The 22,470-nt window shown below is 37.3% G+C and overlaps 2 protein-coding genes across 2 annotated transcripts in view; one reads left to right on the top strand and one right to left on the bottom strand.

Annotated features, from left to right (window-relative positions):
* Window positions 1-22,440, top strand: part of TFB1M (transcription factor B1, mitochondrial) — a 24,606-nt gene extending 2,166 nt beyond the window's left edge. Inside the window, exons 3-8 of the mRNA XM_026044352.1 lie at window positions 531-682; window positions 2,297-2,405; window positions 4,202-4,353; window positions 7,488-7,607; window positions 19,299-19,426; window positions 22,074-22,440. Coding sequence (XP_025900137.1) covers window positions 531-682; window positions 2,297-2,405; window positions 4,202-4,353; window positions 7,488-7,607; window positions 19,299-19,426; window positions 22,074-22,350 — 938 coding nt within the window. The 3' untranslated portion in view covers window positions 22,351-22,440. The remainder of the gene's footprint in view (window positions 1-530; window positions 683-2,296; window positions 2,406-4,201; window positions 4,354-7,487; window positions 7,608-19,298; window positions 19,427-22,073) is intronic.
* CLDN20 (claudin 20) lies at window positions 10,546-13,875 on the bottom strand. The gene is made up of 2 exons (XM_026044351.1): window positions 13,742-13,875; window positions 10,546-11,754 (listed from the first exon to the last, which is right to left on the bottom strand). Exon 2 carries the CDS (start codon window positions 11,660-11,662, stop codon window positions 11,003-11,005), a length of 660 nt encoding a protein of 219 aa, XP_025900136.1. The 5' UTR covers window positions 11,663-11,754; window positions 13,742-13,875; the 3' UTR covers window positions 10,546-11,002.
* Window positions 22,441-22,470: the final 30 nt, after the last annotated feature.

Raw genomic sequence — 22,470 nt, 5'->3', positions numbered from 1 at the left:
TTTGTGCAGATATTCCTTATCATCTTTTAACTGCTCCAGTTTCTGTAATTACCAATTGTCTTGATTCCAACTCTTACCTTTCCTCTAGCTCTTCCTCGGTAAAATTGATCTCTGCGTGTTGTAATATTGTTAGTGTTTCCTTTTTCCTGCATCCTTTTTTCTTCTTCATTTTCCTTAACATGGGTTTCAATAGTGAAATAACTTTAAAGGAGTGAGACATTGGGATAATGAATACCAGTATGTTCTCCTTCAGAATAATGTTGCTGGTTTACAGATGAAAAATAATGCTCTGTAATTTTGTAATAAGGGGCATTGCATGTTAAAGACTTTATACTAAGAATATTCCTTTTAACCAGCTGAGCACAAATCTGAATTCTGTGCAGCCTAGCGTCTTTTAACTGGAATGTGTCATTGTTTGTGTCTGTGTTGAGATAAGCACACTTGCATTTCAACAATAAACAATGAGTTGATCTTAGTGAGCTGAATCCTTTGGAAAATTTAGGCTTAGTATGTTTTTTTGTGTCTTACAGATAAGATAGTGAGACAAGCTGGCGAGCTGACAAATGCCCATGTGTGTGAAGTGGGCCCTGGGCCAGGAGGGATTACCAGGTCTATCCTCAATACTGATGTTGCACAACTCCTTTTAGTTGAAAAAGATGCTCGATTTATTCCAGGATTGCAGGTATCAGCCAGAGAGTCATTTGCATCAGTTTCTATACGAAATGGAAGAAGAAAGCTTGAAAACATTTAAAGATTTGGAAAGTCCAAACCTGAACATTTTAAAATAGCTTTACAGTGCTAATATTTTTTACGTTTCTTCCTGAAGCTCAGATATTTTGCTTAGCTTTGACTGGAAGGAGCATAATAATCTATCTGATTATGTTTGTTTGAATGCTTTACCCATTAGTTGGAAAAACTGATCAATTACAGCTCATATAGAAAACAAATAAAACAGAGGTTTAAATTTATTAGATTGCAGGTTGAAATGTGCAAATGAAATAGCAGTTGACATTCTTTGATGTCATTTGGTCTTGCTTTTTCAGTCTAATCCTAATGACTCTTCCTTTATTGTGTAGCATTTTGCATGTATGTGTATATTTCCAGTTAATACAGCTCCATTAGGCTTAATATCCCCATAGATCAGAAAAGAATAAGTATTTCCTTCACATTTTCCAAAAGCACTCTTAAACTTCCATTCTTTTCTGTTAAAATCAGTGTAAGTTCATAACTTACTATGCCGTTTTGCAAATACTGTCCACTTATATTGTTATTAAACTGTTACATTTTATGTAACTTGGCCAAACACATCTATCAACAAGAAAAGACTGAAGAATCTGTTTAGGTTTGATGGTCCCATAGGGCCCTGCAGGTTCAGTTCATAGCAATTCAAAGGGCTTTCCTTACATTACAGATGAATCCACTGTGTATTCTCTAGTGAATCGGCAGTGGATAGCCATTTCTGCCATGTACATGGTAGCCTTATTCTACTATAAAAGGTGGCAGCCATATAGCTGCTGCTATCTTATTGCATAACTGTAACAATGTAAGATGTTAAAGAATCTTATATCCTTAAAAATGAATATATGTGTAAATAGTCATAGGGTTAGCTGTTCCTCACTTACAGTATGCTGTTTATGCCCTTTTTTTCTTTGCTTTTTAACTTTTCTGAGTGTTAGCGAATTTGTATTTATTGCTTTTTATTTTACAATCTCATTGGGGATTGGAGAAAATTCAGGTGCCTCTGAAGAGCATAAGCATGTGCATAATGGAAAATCACTTGATCCTTTTGCTTATATACAGTCCTGAAACTGTTAGCTCTACACATTTGTCTCAAAATTGAGAAAGTTTCAGTTGGGTTTCACAATCTTTGGCTCAAGTAAGCAGTATACACTACTGTTTTTTTCTGCTGTTTTATTCTGACATATTAAATGCAGTTCTTGTTTATGTTGAGTGTGATGATAAAAAGCCCCAGACACTCTTGACCTAGGTTTTAATTAAGTTGTTTTTTGTACTTACTACACAGAATTTAACTCGTTGAAGATTAAAAAAAGAGATTCTATATCTATAAATAGAATCCTTTACAAAATTGCATCTTTAAATTGTTGATGATTGCTATTCACTTTTTAAAGGTAAATACCAATAGTACACACAGTTTTAACTGCTTTTGTGCTTTTTAATATGCTAGATAATTATAAATATACAGCATATGGTTTCATTTTTGCTGTTGCTAAAACTGTAAATGGATGTGTTGGATACCTAATATGAACTACACCTCTTTCTGCTTGCTTGTCTGCAGATGCTCTCTGAAGCAGCTCCAGGAAAAGTGCGTATTGTTCATGGAGATATTCTTACCTATAAGATGGAGAAAGCTTTTCCAAAGTACTTAAAAAAGAAGTGGGAGGATGGTTAGTATTTCATTGTGGTTTATTTATTGTTTCATTTTTAAGGTTTCTGTTAAGATTTTAAGTTTGTCAATATTAGCTGTAATTCATTCTGTCAGTGCAGCTGTTACTCCCTTGCTAGCACATTTGGAAGATAAGCGAGAAGGCAGCTAATCTTTTTTTCTGTTCTTGTGTACTAGAAGCGAACAATTAGATAATCATCTTCTAAGCCAAAAATATGGAGTTTCATAGAATCATAGAATGCCCAAGGTTGGAAGGGACCTCAGAGGTCATCGAGTCCAACCCCCCTGCACACGCAGGGTCACATTCGTCTTAGTCCAAATTTGTTTGTGTCACATTCATCTTAGTCCAAATTACGGAAGAGTTTTGCAGTTGTTTTTGCATTAGAGTGTCCTCACTGTATAATAATGACTCATGGAAAACATAAACAGTTTACCTTTTTTGCCAGCTTCTTCCTCTTTTGGAGTAAGCCCAAGGCCACCTGTGTTGTTTTTCTGCTGAAGAAACTGCTGTAAATATCTTTAAAACTTAAAGGAAAAAATACTGTTTTTTTATTGCTTTGGCTTCAACAGGCTGTCTTTGACATATACAGAATATAATCAGAGGCTTTTTTTCCAAACCTGGGGGTTCTCTTAGAACTTGCTTTTGTATCCCTTTTGGAGATGTAACTGTGTTATATACATGAGAAATCCCCTCCAAGGCCCCTTTGCCGAATTTCTTAACTCGAGTTGGAGCCAGTCTTTGTAGTGCCAGAAGAAGAATAAGCTGCCTTCTGATTTAGGAATAAAAGATAATGCTATATTATCTTCACCTCTTTGTGTATTTACCTCATTGTATTGGTAAGCACTTCCCAAAATAGAGCTACAAACAAACATGTATTTGAAGATGAAGTGCATTTAAAAAAAATAAATAGCCCTGACTTTAGCTGTATTTTTGCCATGTGAAAACATGAAAGGCTGGTACATTTCAGGAAGATACTTTTTTGTCTGATACTTGTGAACAATCACAAATATCATAGAAGTATCAGAGATAGCCTAGCAAGTATACATAAAGTAAGGTCTGACAGAAAAGCAACTTGAAATTGGTACAATTTATCATTTGTATTATTAGCCACTGTTGTATGTAAAAAGCAAGATTTTTTATCTGTCCCATTTTATTGCACCTCTGATTAGTGATCAGGATCCCCACTAATGAAATGCTCACTTATTGAGCAATTTATATTTGTTGAGCAATATAATTGAGCAATATAATATTTGTTGATTAACAGGCAGTTATTATTAGACTTTTTGTGGTTACTATTAGGTTTTTTGTTTTCAGAGGATTCTTGTGCACAGGCAAACCTGTATCCAGTTGGACCAATTATTTGGGGGTTATGAACAGTTAGTAAAATGTACCTGAGGTAAAACTGTTGAATAGAATGATAAATTTGGATATTTATTCTGTACCTAACAATCATAGTGTAAAATGACAGAAATGCTAAAATATGTTATTTCTGCTGTTCTGGAGTAACTCAGCTGAAATCTGTGGATTCATTCTAATATAACTGAAATCTAAGGCTAAATCCTTTTTGTCCAGCTGATTATTTTGAACAATAATGCAGTTTAATCAGCGTTCTTGGTAAGAAGACTGTAAGACAGGTATAAATTGAAATACATAGTTTTGGTGTGGCATAGTAAAAATTGTTTTCATATTTTAAGTCAAGATTGATATGCATGTATTTTCTTTATAGGCTCTTTCATACCAGAGTGTTATTCAGAACTTTTGACTATTTTTTTGTTTTGGCCACCAAATTTTAACAGAACCACCAAACATACATATCGTTGGAAATCTACCCTTCAGTGTTTCAACTCCTCTGATCATCAAATGGCTTGAAAATGTTTCCAATAGAGATGGACCTTTTTTTTATGGCAGGACACAGATGACATTGACTTTTCAGAAGGAAGTTGGGGAGGTAAGATGTTATTTTTACGCGTGATATATTGAACACAACTTTGTTCACATGAAGCATTTTGTTTATAATTTAAATAATTTAAAAGTACAAAAACATCTAATTTGGCTTTAGAAAGTTGGTTCAGTTTTCAGTTTGTGTATCAGGCTATAAGTCATGAAGGTGAACTTTAATTGTCAGCTCAGTTCCTTTTTCTGCAAACAAAATTATTATTAAAGTTTTATTTTGTAGAGATGTATTTCCCTAAGGTGCTTAATATGTTCTTTTTGAAGTCTGTCTGCTTCAACGTGTATAGATAACACAGCACGTTTCTATCTTTGACTCTCTGTCATTCATATACCATTTTATCAGTCTGTTTTTGTCTTATGCTCTAATCATCTTAAGAATTACATAAAAAGTTATTTCCTCTGCTCGATGAGAGAGACAGGTATTTTACAGCAAGTGATATTAAGATGACTTACTCCAAAGTGCTTTCAGACTTAAAAGTATATTTCTGCTGGCTACTTGTTTGCATTTTGTTCTCTATGTAGGAGAAAAATGAAATGGCACACTAGTTTCAGAACTTAATTTCTATCTGATTAATTCAGTATTCAGAAATATTTGGTAAATGTATATGTTGTTTTAATTTTAATCTTTCAAAATAGAAATACTAAGAGGAAAATGTTACTGCTTTTTGCAATATGGAATTAAGAGTAATTATGCACGCAGGGGGCATGTCGTATTTTTGTGGTCTTTGAAAACCATTCTGTACTGCCATTATGGTGACCTTGAAGTTAAGGTTCAGTGTAAGCAGTGAGGTGGTTCCAGTAGGTGTCTCTAGAGAACGTTAGGGACAAACATTTGGTATGTAGGACAACAGATTTCTTTAATCATTCCTGAGTTCATGTGGCATTTCTGTTTTCCAGATTGATTTCAGACCGTTATAGATAATACTACATTGCAAAGTATGACATTGAAAAGTATGATAAAAAATGCGAAGTAAGAATGCAAAAATTTTGAGGCTGCAAAGTTTTGAGATAGCAGTGGAAAAACGTAACATAGCATTGGGAATGTAAATGCACTCTGTACTATTTATAGCTGTAACCAGCTGCATGTGCCATTAGTGACATGCAGATTATAGTGCTTCTGAGCATAGCTCAAATGGGATGCAAAATACCATGCACTCTAAATTCCTTGTACTTAAAAGGGTGAGAAGCTAAAAACATTAGGAAATTGAATGATACACTCAGGTCCAGGTAATGAGTCAGTGTTAATTGTGGTTGAGTTGACATTCTGGGACTTCTTGCTCTTAATGTGGGGTTAAACACTGAACTTCCAGTGAAGATCAAAATTCTTCATTGTGCACGGTTTACTTTCCCGTAATTGATTTGACATCATGATGTGTACATTTTGGAGAGAAGTAGCCTTTCACATGAGACTGTTTTGTCTTATGATTAGTAGGAGGGATGAGAATAAAAATCTGTGTCTTTTGCCTGAGTTTCTGTAGTAGCTTAAGTGAACCATTGTGATTTGGCATATTACAGATATATTCAGTACCAGGAAATAAAGAACTGTTTAATATTAATACAAATAATATTACATAAAATTTCAGTACCAGAGTAGGTATCTGTGGATTTGTATGTTTTAGAGGAAAATTTCTTATATGCAAAAAAATTCTTAAATTCTTTTAAGAATATATGGAGGCCATTATGGATGCTATATGCATAGCCTTATGGCAGCCATTGGCTTTATAACAATATAACTAAATTGCCTATCTGAGAAGTTGTTCTATTAAAAAAAAAAAAAAAAATCTTTGGTGATAGGCTTAATACCTTTTTTAGGCATAGTTTTAATACTCATGGCAACATTTCATGAGTACAGTTTCCATATAAAGCTGCATGAGGTACAGATGTTCCCAGATACACAGATTGCATTTGCATCATTTCTTTGTGATTAAGGGAATGATAAATAAGAACAAGAATCTTCAAAATTCCATTCTGGTTTAGTTAATGTAACGTTTTCGAGGATTGTTTTACTTAAGGCCATTTATCTTGCTTGTATTAGCAAAATATACAGAACATATTTCTTGCCAGCTCATGAAAGTGTGGAAAACTTTTTATGTCTTGATTCCTTCTTTCTATTCTTTTACATTAAAAAAAAAAAAAAAAAGATTTTGGAGCCTCCTTTCTGCACAGGCTCTGCTGGATGTTGACAAACAGCTGCTACTTCGTGTGGTTCAGCAGATTGCTGCTCCCATGAAGCAGTTCCTTCCCACTGATTAAAAGGGAATCTCAGCTGTCCGAGTTTGCTATCCAGCATATTGATTAAAGCCCCAACATGGATAAATCTGTCCAGGAAGCTCTGTTGGAAGTAGAGATGCTCTCTGTAACACATGATCTCTCCAGCCACCACTACAGTGGGGGCAGAAGTCTTAGACAGTGACAAACTCCTGAAGGACTGAGACATCTCCAGATTCCCACAGCATCCAGCTTCCAAAAGTGTTGAACTCTTCTGTTAACGACAAGACTAACATAAAGAATATTCTATAACCTTCATAAGAAACTCCTTGTCATGTTCTGGGAATTACTGAGTTGAACTGTTAAATGCTCTGTATTGTGAGGTATTCTTAAATTACATAAAGTGGATGCAGCATCCTAACATCAGTAGTAGGCATAGACCACTTTATAATGCAGAAATTTTCTGAGATATTTTCCAAGTTTGTGAAGCTCTATTTGATCTTGATAGAGAATTGATACAGACACAGTGTAAAGAAAGAATGTAACAATGTTGTCAACAACTGTGATGTTTCAATTGAATCCTGCAGTCAGAAGTGCTTTAATCTTCCCCTATGTTCATTTACAAAATTATTTTGACTTTTGAAAAGTTTTACAGAAGGTCATGTTGCTGCATTTCATTTGCATTTGACTGCAGGGCAGAGGTTGTATATTAATATGATAAGGGGAATGCTCTTTTATGGGGAAGAATTCTAGGTGATGTATGAGGCATAAAGATTGGTTTAATTGTTCCTTTTTTTTCCTTTTTCTTTTTTTTTTTTTCAATTTGTCTTTTCTTGAGATTGTACTGAAAATTCAACTTTAGTGCCTTTTCCTCTTGGTCAGTTGGATTTTGCTGATTCTTATGTTTTGATTCTTCCATAGAGGCTCACAGCTAAGACAGGCGGTAAACAGCGCAGCAGACTGTCCATCATGGCTCAACATCTCTGCTCTGTTGAAAACTGTTTCGTAATTCCAGGTCAAGCCTTCGTTCCACAGCCGGAGGTAAGGATTGGTGTCTTTCTCTCATTTTTTTGTTAACTTTTCAGTCAAGTAGTAGATTACTGTAGATGTATCTGGTGAAGAAACTGCCAGCATAAAGAGACATTGATTGCGTAAAAAAATAAAAAAGGGGGGGAGTTTTGATGAGAGGTGTCAAATGCACATAATTTGCTCTAAGACCTTTGGAATCGGAAACTGAAAGTGTTTAGTACTGTGCAGAATCAAGTTGAAGAGCAGGATAGCTCTGGTCAAAGAGTCGTGGATTACCCAAAAGCTAAAAAAAAAAAAAAAAAAAAATTAAAACAGCATTAGTGTGGAAATTTGTGTCAAAAACCATCTCAGACAAAGCATCAGTGACACTGAGGAGACTAAAGCATTGCAAGTAATGATATGCAGATATTTAGTCAAAGTGGATCCTAATTTATCATGCTTTGGAGCATAGATCAGTGATTAGCTAAAACTGTGGCAAGGCTCATTCCTTTGCAGACATACATAGATGTATAACTTCTACTTTAAGCTGTGTTATTTTTCTGAGGAATCTGGTAGTAGTCATGTCAGATGAGGCTTAGTGGACTCCAGGTTTATTATTTTAGTTTGAGAGTACTGTTGTGTATTTTCTTTTCCTCTCTGCTGTGACTTAGTTATATGTTAAGATTACTGAGTTTCTGTGAGTGAACAAAAATTGTTGAAATCTACTATTTCTGATTAATTTCTCCTTTAAAAGACTGTAACAATTCAGTTGTGATCAGTACATGCACATATAGTACAGATTAAAGCAAAAGTTAAAATGCTTGTTTCTCCTTGTAACATTTTTTCTCACTTTTAAGAAGATCCCCATAGCAAGGTCTATAATGTGAGGTCATGATTTCGTTTTGTACTAGTTATAAACAGTGACAGTTGCATTTGGTTTCAGAAAACAGGCTCCTCTGGGAGAATGCCATTAAAGTTGTTGAAAAGCACTAACAATACACAATTATCTTTTTTTGAAGAGACCAATAACTGAGAACTGTTTTAAGTATCTGATGTTATAAATGAATATGTTTTTAGTGAGATTAGAAGGAGGTATGCCTTTTTTCAGGTAATTTCCAGAAACAACTTCTGGAAGTCCTCTCACTATTAAACCTGTGAAATAGTGTTCAGTAGTTCCAATATTCCAATTTTGTCTTATTTTCTTCTAAATATTGGATGCAAGTTGAGGTTGTGGTGGTGCTAGTGCAGTCAAAACTTCTGCAGACTGGGTCTCGCACTTAGGAAGCTCTAACTAATATTCCTACTTTACCAAAAAGGCCTTAGTTGCCCCCAAGCACCTGTCCCATAGAGTCCTGGCAAATATGTTAGCATATGGAGATCCTGCAGTCAGTTAGTGATTAGTTAAATAAAGACTTCTCAAGAAAAGACACTAAAGTTAAAAGCAAGAATGTATTTATTAATACATTTCCTTGAATATAAACAAGTGCTGACTACATGCCAAAAGCAGAAAGTACAAGTGACTCAGACCAGGCACCTGCTTCACTGTATTTCATTTCCTTCAATTTATCTTCCGTGTTGAACCTGTTTTGTTCAGCACTAAATTAACATGTGACTTCAGGTACTACAACGGTAGATAGAAACTCCTTTCTTAGAAGGCTGTTGCAGTGTGTTCTGATTTAAATAGCTCAGTGCACGGGTTTTATTTCAGAGGTATGCAACTTCAGCTGTAAACTGTATATAGTTTTAACAATAGAAGTTTGAGCTCTGTGTGTAACTGATGAAGAGCTCATTTTTACTTGTGAAGTGAAATTACTGCCTCTTATCTGTGCTTGCATATTAAAACCTTTTTCATTCTTATTTAATAAATGTAAGTTCTAATTCACATATTAGCAATGATAACAGCTTACTGTTAATGTCAGAGCCCTTACTAAGGGTTGACAGGCATACTGCTTTTGGGAATGAGATGTTTATTTTGTTTGCCTAAGGAATGAAAAATATTTCAACAGTGCCTATAAAGGTTGAGATGTAATAAACTTTTGATTATGGAGCAGAATGGTGCTGTACAACATTGTGTCTAAACAGAGAAAATTGGGGGTTCTGCCGATATTTCGGGCTGTGCATTAATGAACAACTGCTGATTAATGAACAACTGCTGATCAAGTATTAAAAATAGTATAAAACAAGCTCCTTAATGAATAGATAGGAATTCAAAATTATTCCCTGCTAACAGTAATACAAGTAAGCTGTAGTTCCATTCAGAGGTTATGGAAAGACTTTGCATTATTGGGTGTAAAATAAGTCTCGCTTTCTCCAGTGCCTTAATAGAGGATTTTAATTTTTCCAACAGCTCTTTTATGCTAACTGTATATATAAAATTATCACTGCTCTGTGGCATACAAGTGAACTTGAGGTAATACCCTGCCAACTAAGAGTGGTATATGAATAAGAAAATTCCGAAGTTGCTTTTGTTGAAAGGATTGTCCACTGTTGTCATATTCCGAAGTTCTCTTCGAAGGCCAGAAATGTTCAGGACAGGATGAGTGGTAGCTGCAATATCTCCGCTGTTAAAAGCTGCTTTGAGTGAGAATGAGCCAGAGCACTTCCAGACTTTTCTCGTATGTAGTTACTTAGTTTGTATCCTGTGTGGTAAAGTTTTCAAAGGTCTTATTTGTAGTGACACTTCTGTTCCCATGTTGCTCTTCAAATCTAATATTTGTTTTGTAGTGGTAGATACATAGCAATTGGAGAATGCCCAACAGACATTTCTTTTACAATAAAAGTGAAAGCCCATAGCAGGTGGCAGTTTGGGCCAGGAGAGTCACATTTGACAATATCTGAATGAATGGTAGTGTTAATTCTTCAGCCTGATACTCAGATACAAAATACAGTTTAGCAGTGGGAGATTTTAAAAAGTGATTTTTTTTTTTTTTAAGAAAGTAATCTAGTTGGCAAGGCAGATGAAAACTGAAAATGAAAGGTAGATGTGTCTTTTACTTAAAAACCGATGAATTGAGCTTCTTGGACAGCGAGTGCTTCCTTTTTTCCTTTCATCTCAAAATAAAAAAATGTAAATTGCATCACCACAGATCATACGTTACTGATAGTCAGATTTGCTGAATAGGTAGCAGTGTGTTTTTAAGAGTCTTTGCTCTAACAAATTATCAATTTAATTCTACTGAGAATTACAGTCTAAAAAGGTTCCTTTTTCTCCAGTAAATTTTATTTGGAAAGCCAAAAGGAAACGGTTTTGCAGATCACTAGAAAAAGTCCTCTTGTAGCAGACTTACGCTTTGTTTCCTACCTCGTTCTTTTTGCTGATGTCATTAAATGTAAAAATGCCTTGCTAAAACAAATTTGCAGCCTTGACATGAGAAAAACGTGTTCTTTAAAATGAGAAGGCTGTACTTAGTACAAAGTAAGCCTCAAATTCACACGTAGTCCTTCAGGTTGTAACCTGCGTTGCTCTCTTGCTGTGTGGATGGGAAATGCTGCTGTTTTGCTGGGTAAATCCATGGTCCTTGCTGCTTTTTGAAACAAGAAGTGCAGAAGATCGCACCTGCAATAAGCAGAAACCCTGCTGCAATGAATCCTATATAGACAGCTCCTCCCGGTTCGTGTTTACTGCTCTCGGGAATGGTTGTGTCCAGAAAATTGGAGATTATTTCTCTCGTGTACCAAGATGTGGGTATTAATCCAAAGATTCCCGAAAGAATGAAGCAGACTCCTCCAGCGAAACAAGTGTGGCTTTTGCTCTCAGTGTCCCCTCCCAACTTTGTGCATTTCATCCCAACTGTGGTGATGCAAATCCCGAAAGCTGCTAGGATGCAAGACAGCACCATGGTGGTCCGTGCAGCCTGGATGTAGACAGGGAGAGAGAGCACGGAGTATTTCAGGGTGCAGCTGAACATCCCAGTGCTGTACCAGGTGCAGTCCATCCAGAGCCCTTGCATCTGCGTTATGGCCGTTATGATATTCGAGCCAACATCCGCGTTGATCTTCCAGTTAGGTAGGAGAGTGGCCGTGATGTCTCCAAAAACGCCAAGCAGAGCTAGGCTGAAAGCAAAGCACTGCAGCCCTGCTGATGCCATGGGGATTATTTGCTGTCACCTTTTGTCTGCCGGCTTCTCTCTCGCAAACGGGCGCAACTGGTTGGGAGCTTCGCAGCCAAGGCTGGAGCCGGCTGTGTGATGGGGAGAGGGGGGGAGGAGAGAGGCAGGGGGGAAGAAAAAGAAATCAGCAAACGAAAGAGCTTGCATTTAAAATTAGAGCTATCTGAATGAATATCTGCGCGTGACCCTGCAGCAGATGAGAGCAGCCGAGCAGCTGGGCAGAAGGTGCTTGAACAGAAGTGATGACAAATGGACGGTGCTTTAGAATTGATTGTAAGAGGGAGCTGCCCTTTCGGACACGAGTGCCAGGCAGCAAGCTGGCTTGTTTGGCTGGAGCCGCGTTCGGCTCCAGCTTGCTGCGCAAAAACACGTTCGAAGGGGAACATTAGCAACTTGCAGACTTATGGCAAGTTCTTATTTGTCCATTCTGGACAAATACTGTGATGGAAAATAAATGTTACTGAGAAAATACAATGTCTTAAACATAGAATACATGGTTGCAGTCTGTTCCTGTTAACTGTTTGTTGAACTGCGCACATTGATACTATATGTTCTTTAAAGTATGGTTAAAAATGACCCCTTTATTTAGCTATTGAAACATTATTCTGTCTAATAGATGTCCCCAAATGTAATATTTTTGATAGAATGAGATGGCATATAGGTTTTGCTGTATTCTTACAGTAAAGTGGCCACGTATGTAACTAAATTAACATTTCATTTTCAGAAATAGGATTCTCCAGCCTTGACTAAGAGCAACAAACTTGAGCAGGAGTCTTTTACAAAAGAGAATAAAATATATTTTTCTCTTTTGCATGAACTACTTTAGCACTCATAAGGAACAGCTGTGCTGTGTTAAAGTCCTTTTAGTTTTTTTTATTTGGTCACTCCTCTGCCTGAAATCACTGGCAAATTTGCCACATAGTATTGCTTTAAAAATTCACTGCGAAACTGTATTCTACTCTTCCTACGTGAATGATCAGATTACATTTAACAAGAAAGAACACCTAAGTAGTACCATGAAATGATTGTGCATGTGGGAATGCAGAATTGTTGCTGTTACATCAGTTGAGGATTTGGGATAGCAGATAGAGTGAAATTGTTTGAAACTTGTGGATTAGGATAAGCTAAAGGTGTCTTGTGTTTAGAGTTGGGTGTGTGGTTAACAGGCGGTATATTTTTCAGCCTCATAGAGAAAGACAGATTCTTAGTTTAAAATACAATTTCTAAGACTTGCTGTTGTTAAAACAACAAAAACTTGTTGTTTTAACTTTTTATAATGTATAAATATGAAGAAAATATTAAAATGGTTGCTAGTAGTAGAACTTTCACTAAAATGGGGAAAAAATAAAATATTAGGGGATAAAGTTGAAATAAGTGGAACACAAAATTTCGTAGTGTTGCACTTATGTCACTTTATTACCTATAAGATGACCATGTTTGATGACCATGTATTCTTTCTAAGCAACAAACTTTTCAACAGCATTATGTAGCAAGTAATCCTCTAATTTTATAGAATAGGATTAGCAGTAAACTAGAATTTATATACTATCCTTAGTCCAGCTAATTATTTGAAGATGTGCTATTTCCGTCATGCATACATTTTTAAAAGGCTTACAATTAAAATTAGAATATTAGCAGCTACTCAGTTTTAAAATACCATCTCAAAGGTTTGCCTATTTCCAGATCCTTTCAGTGTGTTTGAACAGTGAGGAGCTGCTTGGACAAACACATATTATTGCTGCATAAAATCCCCCGTGAGAGGTGGCTGAGCTTCCTTTCGCCCGAGGAGCTGACAGGACTAGACAGCTCCAAACTCTCAATCAGCAGCAGAGCCTGAACCAGCTGATTAGTAGCGTGAGCCTTTCTTGTTGCAGCTTTCTTTATTTAATTTCAGCATATCCAAACATAAAAACACCAACCCAAAGCACTGCAAATGGTAGTCACACATTATAATTAATGTGGTGAAATAAATCAAAGGCATGACAAACTGAAGTCTAAGCACTATACAGTATAATAAAAGATACAGATATTTAACATTCCTCTGTGTGTAGCACTTACTGCTGGATATGAGGTCTAAGATGATTTCTTCACTGTAGATGCCATGGAAAAACAAAAGTTCTCTGGAATAGAGCTGCCGCTTCTCATAGAAATCTGCATTGGCAGGTATTAACAAAAGTTTCTCGGAGTGCTGTTTTTTCTCTCTCCTCTTGGACTGTTGTTTGTTTTCTCCCTTCTAAGTGCAGTACTGCTGCTTGTTCCCGCTGTTAGTTCCATCTACCAGAGAATAAAGGATACTTTGTTTAATGAGTTTTGTTTGATAAACACTTAGTAAGGGAAAGCAAAACAGATTACAAAGTAAAACACTAATGGAAACCATTAGTCCAAAACATATAGAAATATAGATTCTAAGATGAGAACAGCAAACGGTGATAATGGCAAGAAAATGTTGAGAAATCAGAAATTTTGTAGACTTTTGTATTTTTAAAAGTAGGGTTAGATTTTATTTCAGCCAAACTGAGAGCTAGAACCAGAGAGTGTTTTTTTTAATCACAGATAATCTTCTTATGAGTTTACATTTCCCAGAAAAGAGCTATGCAATATGTTTTAGTGTGTAATTGGAAGAGCAGTACATTTCAGCTACAGGTTTTGCTTAGCTCGCTCCCTAATAGCTTTAGGAATCTGTGGGTTTTCCTTTGCTCTGTTGTCTTTCCATGAGTCTGTGTAAGTGAATGAAGGAAGGAAACCTGCTGGCAAGGCTTATACGGTGACGTAGAGAATTGGTCGAGTGGCCTCGCCTAGTGAGTGTGTGAAATCAAGAAGTTTGGGGAAGGAATCTTGCTGATTGGAGCAGTGATAAATGTCCTGCATGCTTTCCATGTGATCTCGTTTACTTTACAGAAGGTTTGGGAAACAAAATCATTTTATTTTCTTTTTCTACTGAAGAACAATTTGTTATCCTTGAAACATATAGGAGTTTTCCTTTAGGACAAGGTGAAATTTAATAGCTTGACCATTGACCCATCTGGGAGAAGTTTCTATAACCTCTGAGTCTTGTATGATGATTCTGTAAGTGCCATATAAGCTAATGTAATGTACATATACACATATTTGATATAACATAGTTAGAGGTTTTTGGAAGTTTTTCCTGCCTGTCAAGAACTTTCTGCAGTGCTGGGAAATCTGTTAAATACTACTGTAAAGAAGTTAGTGTCTTTGTAAAAGTGTGTCAGGTCAAATCTTTTTGGAGTTCTTTGGAGCAGATAGAGAACGCATGGACCAGCATGTGATGTACCCAGGCACAACAGGTTCCTGTGCACACAGCACAGAGGGTGGTAGGACATCCTGGACAAATTCTGCTGTTTGTTTGGTCTGTCCAAGTGCTCTTTCTCCACTTGTGAGCTGCCTGGCACTGCTGGAGAGTCTTGCTGGAACTTGGATCAGGTTACACATGTTACATCTGTGTATTTTTAGGTTACATCAGTAAAACTCACCTGTGCCTACTTGAGGAGTATGTGGGGAGTTAAGATACATCAGCAGAATTAAGCAACTTTTGTCCAAAAATGGTCTTCTGACCTTTGGCTTTACCCCTGTTCTTTTGGAAGAAGTAGGGAAGGACATCAGATGAAATTAAACACCAAGAACAACAACAAAAAGCCTCCAAAGTTTTAACTTACAAAAGCAAAATATTCTAGGGAAATTTTCTGAACCCTGAGGCTGATTTGAGCCTTGCACTAGTGTGAGTGGAGGTAAATTATCACAAAGCAGTTGTTGTGTGGGGATTAGATCCTTGTTCGTGCAGTGGCACAGTTATTTTTTGCCAGAAGTGAGTCGCAGTGAAACCCTCGCATCAGAACAAGAAAGCTGTGAGATTGGCACGTCTGGTGCTAGACTTAATGCTCTTATCTGTGGTAGATGGACAAAATACTGCTACCGAACACTTGGTTTGTGAAAATAGTCACTTAGAAGCACCTTATCTGGAGCACGAGCAATCTGTTGTTGTGAAGTTTACTACATTCTGCTTAGGTTTCAGTTCCTTGCAGAGGAAGTGACAGCTTGGCAAAGGGTAGATGAATTTGCTTATAAAATAACTTTGTAGCAGGATACGTTTATTGCCTAACATAAGACCTTTATTGCCAACAATTAATAAATTAGTAAAAATTGTTTCTTTTCAGCTCATTCTGATTTAGAGTGTTAGCTTTATCAGCCAAGGAGCAGACTACTCCAAGGTAAATGATATTCTGTACTGTGTTCACGCAACCTTTGAACATAAAATTTCGTTGTACTGAGGATGTACTTGAATAGGGAGGGGAGAATTACTGTTGCACTATTCAGAGTTCAGCATATGTCAGTGGAGTAATATGTTTGTTGATTATTTTCTAAGAAGTATTATTTTGTTATTTTTTGAAGTGATTGGGCAGGGGGAAACAAAAGAGGTACTACTAAAATGATCCTCAAGTAACTTGTGTACTTTTGCGTGCACTGTACGGGTTGTCGTAATTCTGCTCTCTATTTTGTGCATATTAAAAAGGTTAGGGGAAAATAGCACGTACCGTTCTAAAGGAGTGGCCAATTTCAAGCAAAAAGCTTTGCCCTGTATCTGTTGCTGTAGTAACCAGGCCGCTTTCCTGGGGTTTCAAAGAAAACAGCGCCTACAATGGAGCGGATGCTGCAAAGTGCCGGGTTTTGTTTCAGAAGCAGAAATTATTGCCCACTAGCCTTGAGGCTGAGCTGTTTTTCTCTTCAGTAGTTCACTGCATCTGCGTGGTGGGGTTCTTTTTGCCTTCGGTAATTCTTGTTAAAGATGCAGCTCCCACTTCTGAAAAGAGGCGGCCGCGGATCTCACTTAATAGCGGCTCTGCAGAATAGAGGGGGCTAGGAGATCCCAAGTGGTCTCTGGCAGCTCTCTGGTCCCTGTTTTGGGTGGGCAAATATATAGGTTTATTTCATGACAAAATTGTAAATAAATGTTTACCAGAGTAAATAAGCCCTTGGTGTTTCCCTGCAGGGAGCTAGATGGTCAGGTGGAGTATGCATTGGCCCGGCTTAAAAAAAATACACTTACATGTGTAGGTGCTGCATTTCCCCCGGTCATTGGATCCTTTTTTTTTTTTTTTTTTTTTTTTCTGAGTGATTTGCATTTCCATTTATCTGTTGTGAATGCCCATGGGTTTTGCCTCTAGTCTAAACTTGCAGCCACATTCAGGTGTTTGTTACATTGCTGTGACTCTAAAAGAACAACAGCCGATTTTTTTTTTCCCTTTTCTGGAATGAAATCTTTCTGGAATGAAAATTGAGATGTTGCTTTTGGCTTGTCCTTGGTTAAAGAGAAGCTGTGGGTCAAGTTTTTCAACATCAGTATTCCGGTTATGACTCGCTCATTTTTTAGCACACTTAATAGGTTTGTTGGAAAATCCAGTTTTCTGTGTTTGGACTAATTATTTTATCTGTGGTTATTTCCTTTTGTACCTTTCTCCGAACAATTTTATGTGACAGTCCGGAGCAGGGTATCTAATACCTTTGACTGCTGCACACAGTGAAGCTGAATATCATTTAGACAGGGATCTGATGCCGAGCGAGCACCTTCCAGAGCAAAGCGTATCCCGGTACATTTATTGGGCCACAGGGAAGCGTAGCTGGTTTCTGCATCTGCGGTCACGGAGGCAGCACCTCAGCCAGGCGAGTCAGTGTGAGCGTCTAGTGGATGGCAGTGGCAGTGACAGTGACGGCATTGCTTCCAGTCTGGAGCAGGCTGGGCTGCAGGGAGCTGCAGGCTCCCTTTGGGGCAGTTGCCTGTTTGTACCTGCATGATTTTTTATACCTCTTGTCAAAACAGCATTTCGTTTCATTATTTCATTTCATTTTTTTCCTCTGGTATTGTGTGAGCACAAGTTTTCCTTGTGGTCGCCAGACCTACATCATAGTTTGCTGCTTTCAGTGTAGAAACTATCAGCACTTGAATAATTCAGAGGTTGCTTTGGAGAAGTGGTTATTTGCATTTCTGTCTGCAGATTCCAGCTGTCAGGTTTTGCTTTGTTACCTCACATTTTAAAAGAAACTCTTAGAACTTTCTTATAATACTTATTCATTTAAATAATTTTACAGCCTTATTGTTGACTCCAGTTTTCAGAAAAAGTGTCAAATGGAGAAGAATACTACCTGTAGCATATACTTGGTAATACTGATAATATTGAAAACTTGCTATATGTTTTTTTTCCATTGTCACCTTTAATCATTTTTTTTTACTTTCTGCAGCCAATATTGTCTTGAAAATTTGTCCATGTCAGAAGTTACTGTTATTTTTTTAATAAAAAAGCTGAGAGCAGTTCTGATTGCAATGTTAGAAAACAAAAAATTGTTTTTAACTACTGTCTTGCTGTGTATTTTCTCAAGGAATAGTAACAGTGAGATTGTGGTTTGAACCTCAGTCTTGTTTGGTCTGAATTTGTCTTTTATTCGCATCAAAACTAACATTATTTTCAGTTTAATGTCAAATAAAATTTGTTTTGTAATTGCCACTATTGCCTTTGGAAAAAGGTGGATCATTCTCCTATATTGACTGTTTTTTTTTTTTGATAAAGACACTGTATATTTTAAACTTAAATATTTTGTCATATTTCATTATCAGTATTGTACAGATTTGCAGTGTGCCCTTCCACAGTAAATTTTCTGTACTTGTTAATACCACTTTGGAAGATTGCGTTTCGGCATGTTTTTCAATCTTGTTCTGATCTGGACTTTGAGCCCAGCCTGTATTTATAATAGAGAGGTGGGAGTGCATAAGTTTGTTCAGTTTGTTCATTTACATATATTAAAATGTGGTTTTCATTTATGCATATATGCACCTTTCAGTATACTCATGTGTGTCTGTGTATATCTGTCTATCTGTACCTACAGATGTGTATGTAGGATGTCAATTCATCCTTTTTCCAGACGCAGGGCAAGTGACAGTGCGTGAACCAAGCTGACTTTAGAACTAGAAAAGAGTAAGAACAGATTTGAAGGGGATTGGTGCAGAAGCGTTCAAGTGTGATTCAGAAAGAACTGTGATCCTCCACCTTGTAAATACAAAGTTCATTTGGCACTTGAATTGATTGTGATCTTATTTTTACCTTCAGTTCTTTTGACTAGACCAGAACTTCAAAATGTTAATGATGTGTTGAAAAGCAGTTCCTTGACTCACATATGAGAAAAGCCCTAGAGCAACAGAAAACATGTAGAGAGTGAGTTTGATTTCTAATTATAATATCATTTTTCTCTAACTGCCCTTCAGCCTGGATAGTGAATATTGTCTCATTTGTGTATCCTGTCAGAGTTGCCTTGTGGAAAGATCTGAAGACAGGCACGCTAATTACTTTACAGATTACATGGAGGTTGTTCCAGATGGAGCAAGTACCATGGGGGGAAAGAGTATTAACTGTTAATGGCTTGCGAGCTAATTAGAAATACGTAGATAACTGAGAAAGATAAAAATTGAGCAGGGCCTTCAAAGGCCTGTCACAGTAATATCTTGTTAGGTTTGCCTGATATCTGTTGTCTAACCTGTAAATTTAGGAAAACCATGTCTCAAATGAATATGTATAATTCCAATATCTTGGTATTTTGCTTTTCCTTCTAGGTGGATGTGGCTGTGGTGCATTTCACTCCTTTGGTGCAACCGAAGATACAACAGCCTTTTAAGCTAGTAGAAAAAGTCGTTCAGAGTGCTTTCCAGTTTAGAAGAAAATATTGCTGCCGTGGAATTGGGTAAGGACCTTGCATGAAAAAAATTCTCTTTCAGATACTGTTTTGTAAATGCATCCATCAGTTATATCAGTTAAGAAGCACCTTAGCTATGTATTTGAGTCTATGCACGCTGTTTACATTTGTAATTGCTTAAAAGCCAACCTATAGTTCATCAGATCTTTAGTGAATTGCTTTCTCCTGAAACTATGTCGCAATTACTGCATTTTTGTTACGGAAATCAAAGCTGTTAAACTTACTTAGCTAAATTGGTGATAGTTTGTTGTTCTCAGTCCTTAGAAAAAGACACAAAAATACAAGCAGCTACACAGATGCTATTGAAGTGTAAAAGGTGAGCATCAGCCTATGTTGTTTGAATTAAGTGAAAGTCTGAAATTGTAAATTAAAGCTTGCAGTATGAAGAGGGAGAATGTACCCAGGCTGTGGGAAACTGTGCTCATTGAGGGATAGTGTGAAAAAGTAACATTCCTCTCTCGCTAGGCTTCCCTTTTATGGTATTCTTATTGCCTCTCTACATTTCATGCCAGATAAGAAGCCCTGTCGAGCTGAGGGGCAACCAGTGCAGACTGCTCTCCAGGGATCCTGCTAAACCCTAGCACAGACCCACGTGTCTGCCTGGCTCGGCAAGGGACAGGCCATTGAGCAGTGCAGAAACGCGCCACAGGCAGAGCCTGGGCTAGCCAAGGAGAGGAGTTTGCTGCTGTCTGGGCTGAATAATGCAGGGCACGGGGTTGGTCCTGAAGCAGCCTACAGTTAGCCCAGGCACCCCCTGCTGAGCTACAAGCTGTCTGTGTCACTAGCATAAAGGCAAGCGTAGAGTTTTGCCTCTAGTTTTGTGGAGAGAGAGGTTGGGATTTTTTGCTTGATGTCATAATTGAGGTGGCATTGATGCCTGTCAAATATCTGATCTAAAACGAGTGCTGATGTGCCCATGTCAAGTGTGTGTTTGTTTAGAAATGAGAGACCCCACACCTGACTGAATTTGATTTTCAGTTTTGTTTGTGGAAGAAAGAATGTTAGCAGAAGGCCCATGTGAACTTCAGGTGGGATATTTTTATCAGCCTTTCACAAATGCATCTGTTGTGTAAGGTCGGAGCGCTGGAAGTGCTCTACATTCTCCGGAGGGAAGGAGGGGGAAGCTGGACGTCACATATCCCATAGCAGCTTAGCGTGCTTGAGTCTAGCATGCAGCTAAGGAACACAATCTTCTTATGCTTTAGCTGACGTGAGGAAAAAAACATGGCAAATGCTGGTTTATAATAGGGGCTATTGAGTTAGTCACATCGCACACAGTGTATGAAAACAGGGTGATATGTGTGTAACTTAGTTCTATGATCTGCAGGAAACCTGGCGTGTAAGAGTAAACATTTAGGTCTGTGAAGGGGATGGGGGGGAGGAAAAAAAAAAAAACACCCTTTTTTTATTGCTCTTCACAAGGAGGATTCATGTACATGCCAGTACTACCAATAATCGTGCATAGTTCAGGTTTAAAGACGATTAAGTGTTTTGGAGTCAAAGTATTTTTTTAACTACTCAATTCAGAGGTGAGAATAATGGGAGGGAGGACTATCAAAAATCAGGATTGATACATTACAGCCTTGCTGACTGGCATGCTGAAATAATGGTGTTGGTGGAGGGGAGGATTTTGTTGGTTTCTGTATGTTTGACCATGTGCTGGTGTAGCACATGCTTCAGTCTAGTCTGAGAAATTCCCTCTCTCTCCTTTTATTTTTAAACCCTTTCTTAAGTTTTCTGCCCAGCCATCACTTACCTGAAGCTTTTGTCCAGGAAAGCAGTAGGAAAAAGGCTGGGAAAGATGCATTGTAATAAATGCATGTTTAGGTCTTTCTTTCTTACCTATGTATGACAGAGGCAGATGATCTGAAACTTAGATGAAGCACATACATATACCAAACATGCCCAGATTTCTTTCTGTGTCCCTAACATAATATAAACTGGGGACTACTGCTAATAAGAAGCTAGTCACCTAATGCTTTCAGGTAGTTGCTGTAAGGCATTTTTTTTGTGAGACCCTGACCAGGTACTTGAAGTAACACTACTGCTTAAGATTTGGGGAACTTACTTGTAAGAGAGGGAATCTAATGCTTCTGGCAGCAAATGGAGTACAGGAAGTCAGTGATGGGACTTCTTATGATCAGCGACCACAAAGTAAGTAAAATCTAACTCCAAGCACCCTTTCCAAGTTTTAAATATTACACATGAATGATTATTAAATATTCCTTTCTCTTCTTTCCTAACTTTTTTTCTGGCATTGGCTTTGCAGTATTAAGGACAAGTAACATCCATGTCTGTCTTTCCCCCTGGAATGGAACACTTGTCCTGAGAGTCGTATAGTTTGGCTCTAATTTAGTTTGTTGCTCTTTAAGTATAGGCTAATTCTAATACAACTATATAAGCTGTTCAAAATGTTAGCATAAACTTTCATTGGTATGTTTAATGTAGGACATGTGGATATACTTTCCTATGTTATAAATTGCATTTGTAGAAAAACAGCCCTTGAATCTAGTTAGGCAGATAATGTAATGACATACTTTAATATTAAACCTATATTAAATACAATCCCAAGAGACTACTTTCTGTCTCTTAAGGGAAAAAGAGTAATCTGCTTGTCTTTTTTTCCCTTTTTTAGGATTTTGTTTCCTGAAAGTGAACGCTTGAAAAAAACAGAACAGCTGATGATGGAAGCAGATGTGGATCCAACTTTGCGTCCTTTTCAGCTCTCCATGTCACACTTCAGTAATCTGTGCAACGTCTACAGGAAAATGTGTGATGAAGACCCAAACCTTTTCACATACAATTACAGAGAAGAACTAAGGCAGAAGAAAAGACTACCTAAAAATACCAGTCACTCAGAAGAGATTGAAGAGGAGGAAGAGGAGGACGAAGACAAGAAGAATCAGCTCTAACAGCTGTGATTTCAGCAGCCTTTTTTTCTTTTAAAGTCCTTGATCTAGAGGTGTTGATTGAGTAAAAGAGGATTTATATATATATATATACTTCTACATCTGCTCATGTGTAAAAGAAAA

The sequence above is a fragment of the Nothoprocta perdicaria genome, unplaced genomic scaffold (genome assembly GCF_003342845.1).
Source record: "Nothoprocta perdicaria isolate Ctin4 unplaced genomic scaffold, notPer1 scaffold_36, whole genome shotgun sequence".
Classification (NCBI taxonomy): domain Eukaryota; kingdom Metazoa; phylum Chordata; class Aves; order Tinamiformes; family Tinamidae; genus Nothoprocta; species Nothoprocta perdicaria.
The sequence above is the reverse complement of the archived record's forward strand: the minus strand, read 5'-3'. Positions and strand labels throughout refer to the sequence as shown.

Coding starts and splice junctions, on each gene's coding strand:
- CLDN20 (XM_026044351.1), bottom strand. CDS start 11,662: ATGGCATCAGCAGGGCTGCAGTGCTTTGCTTTCAGCCTAGCTCTGCTT.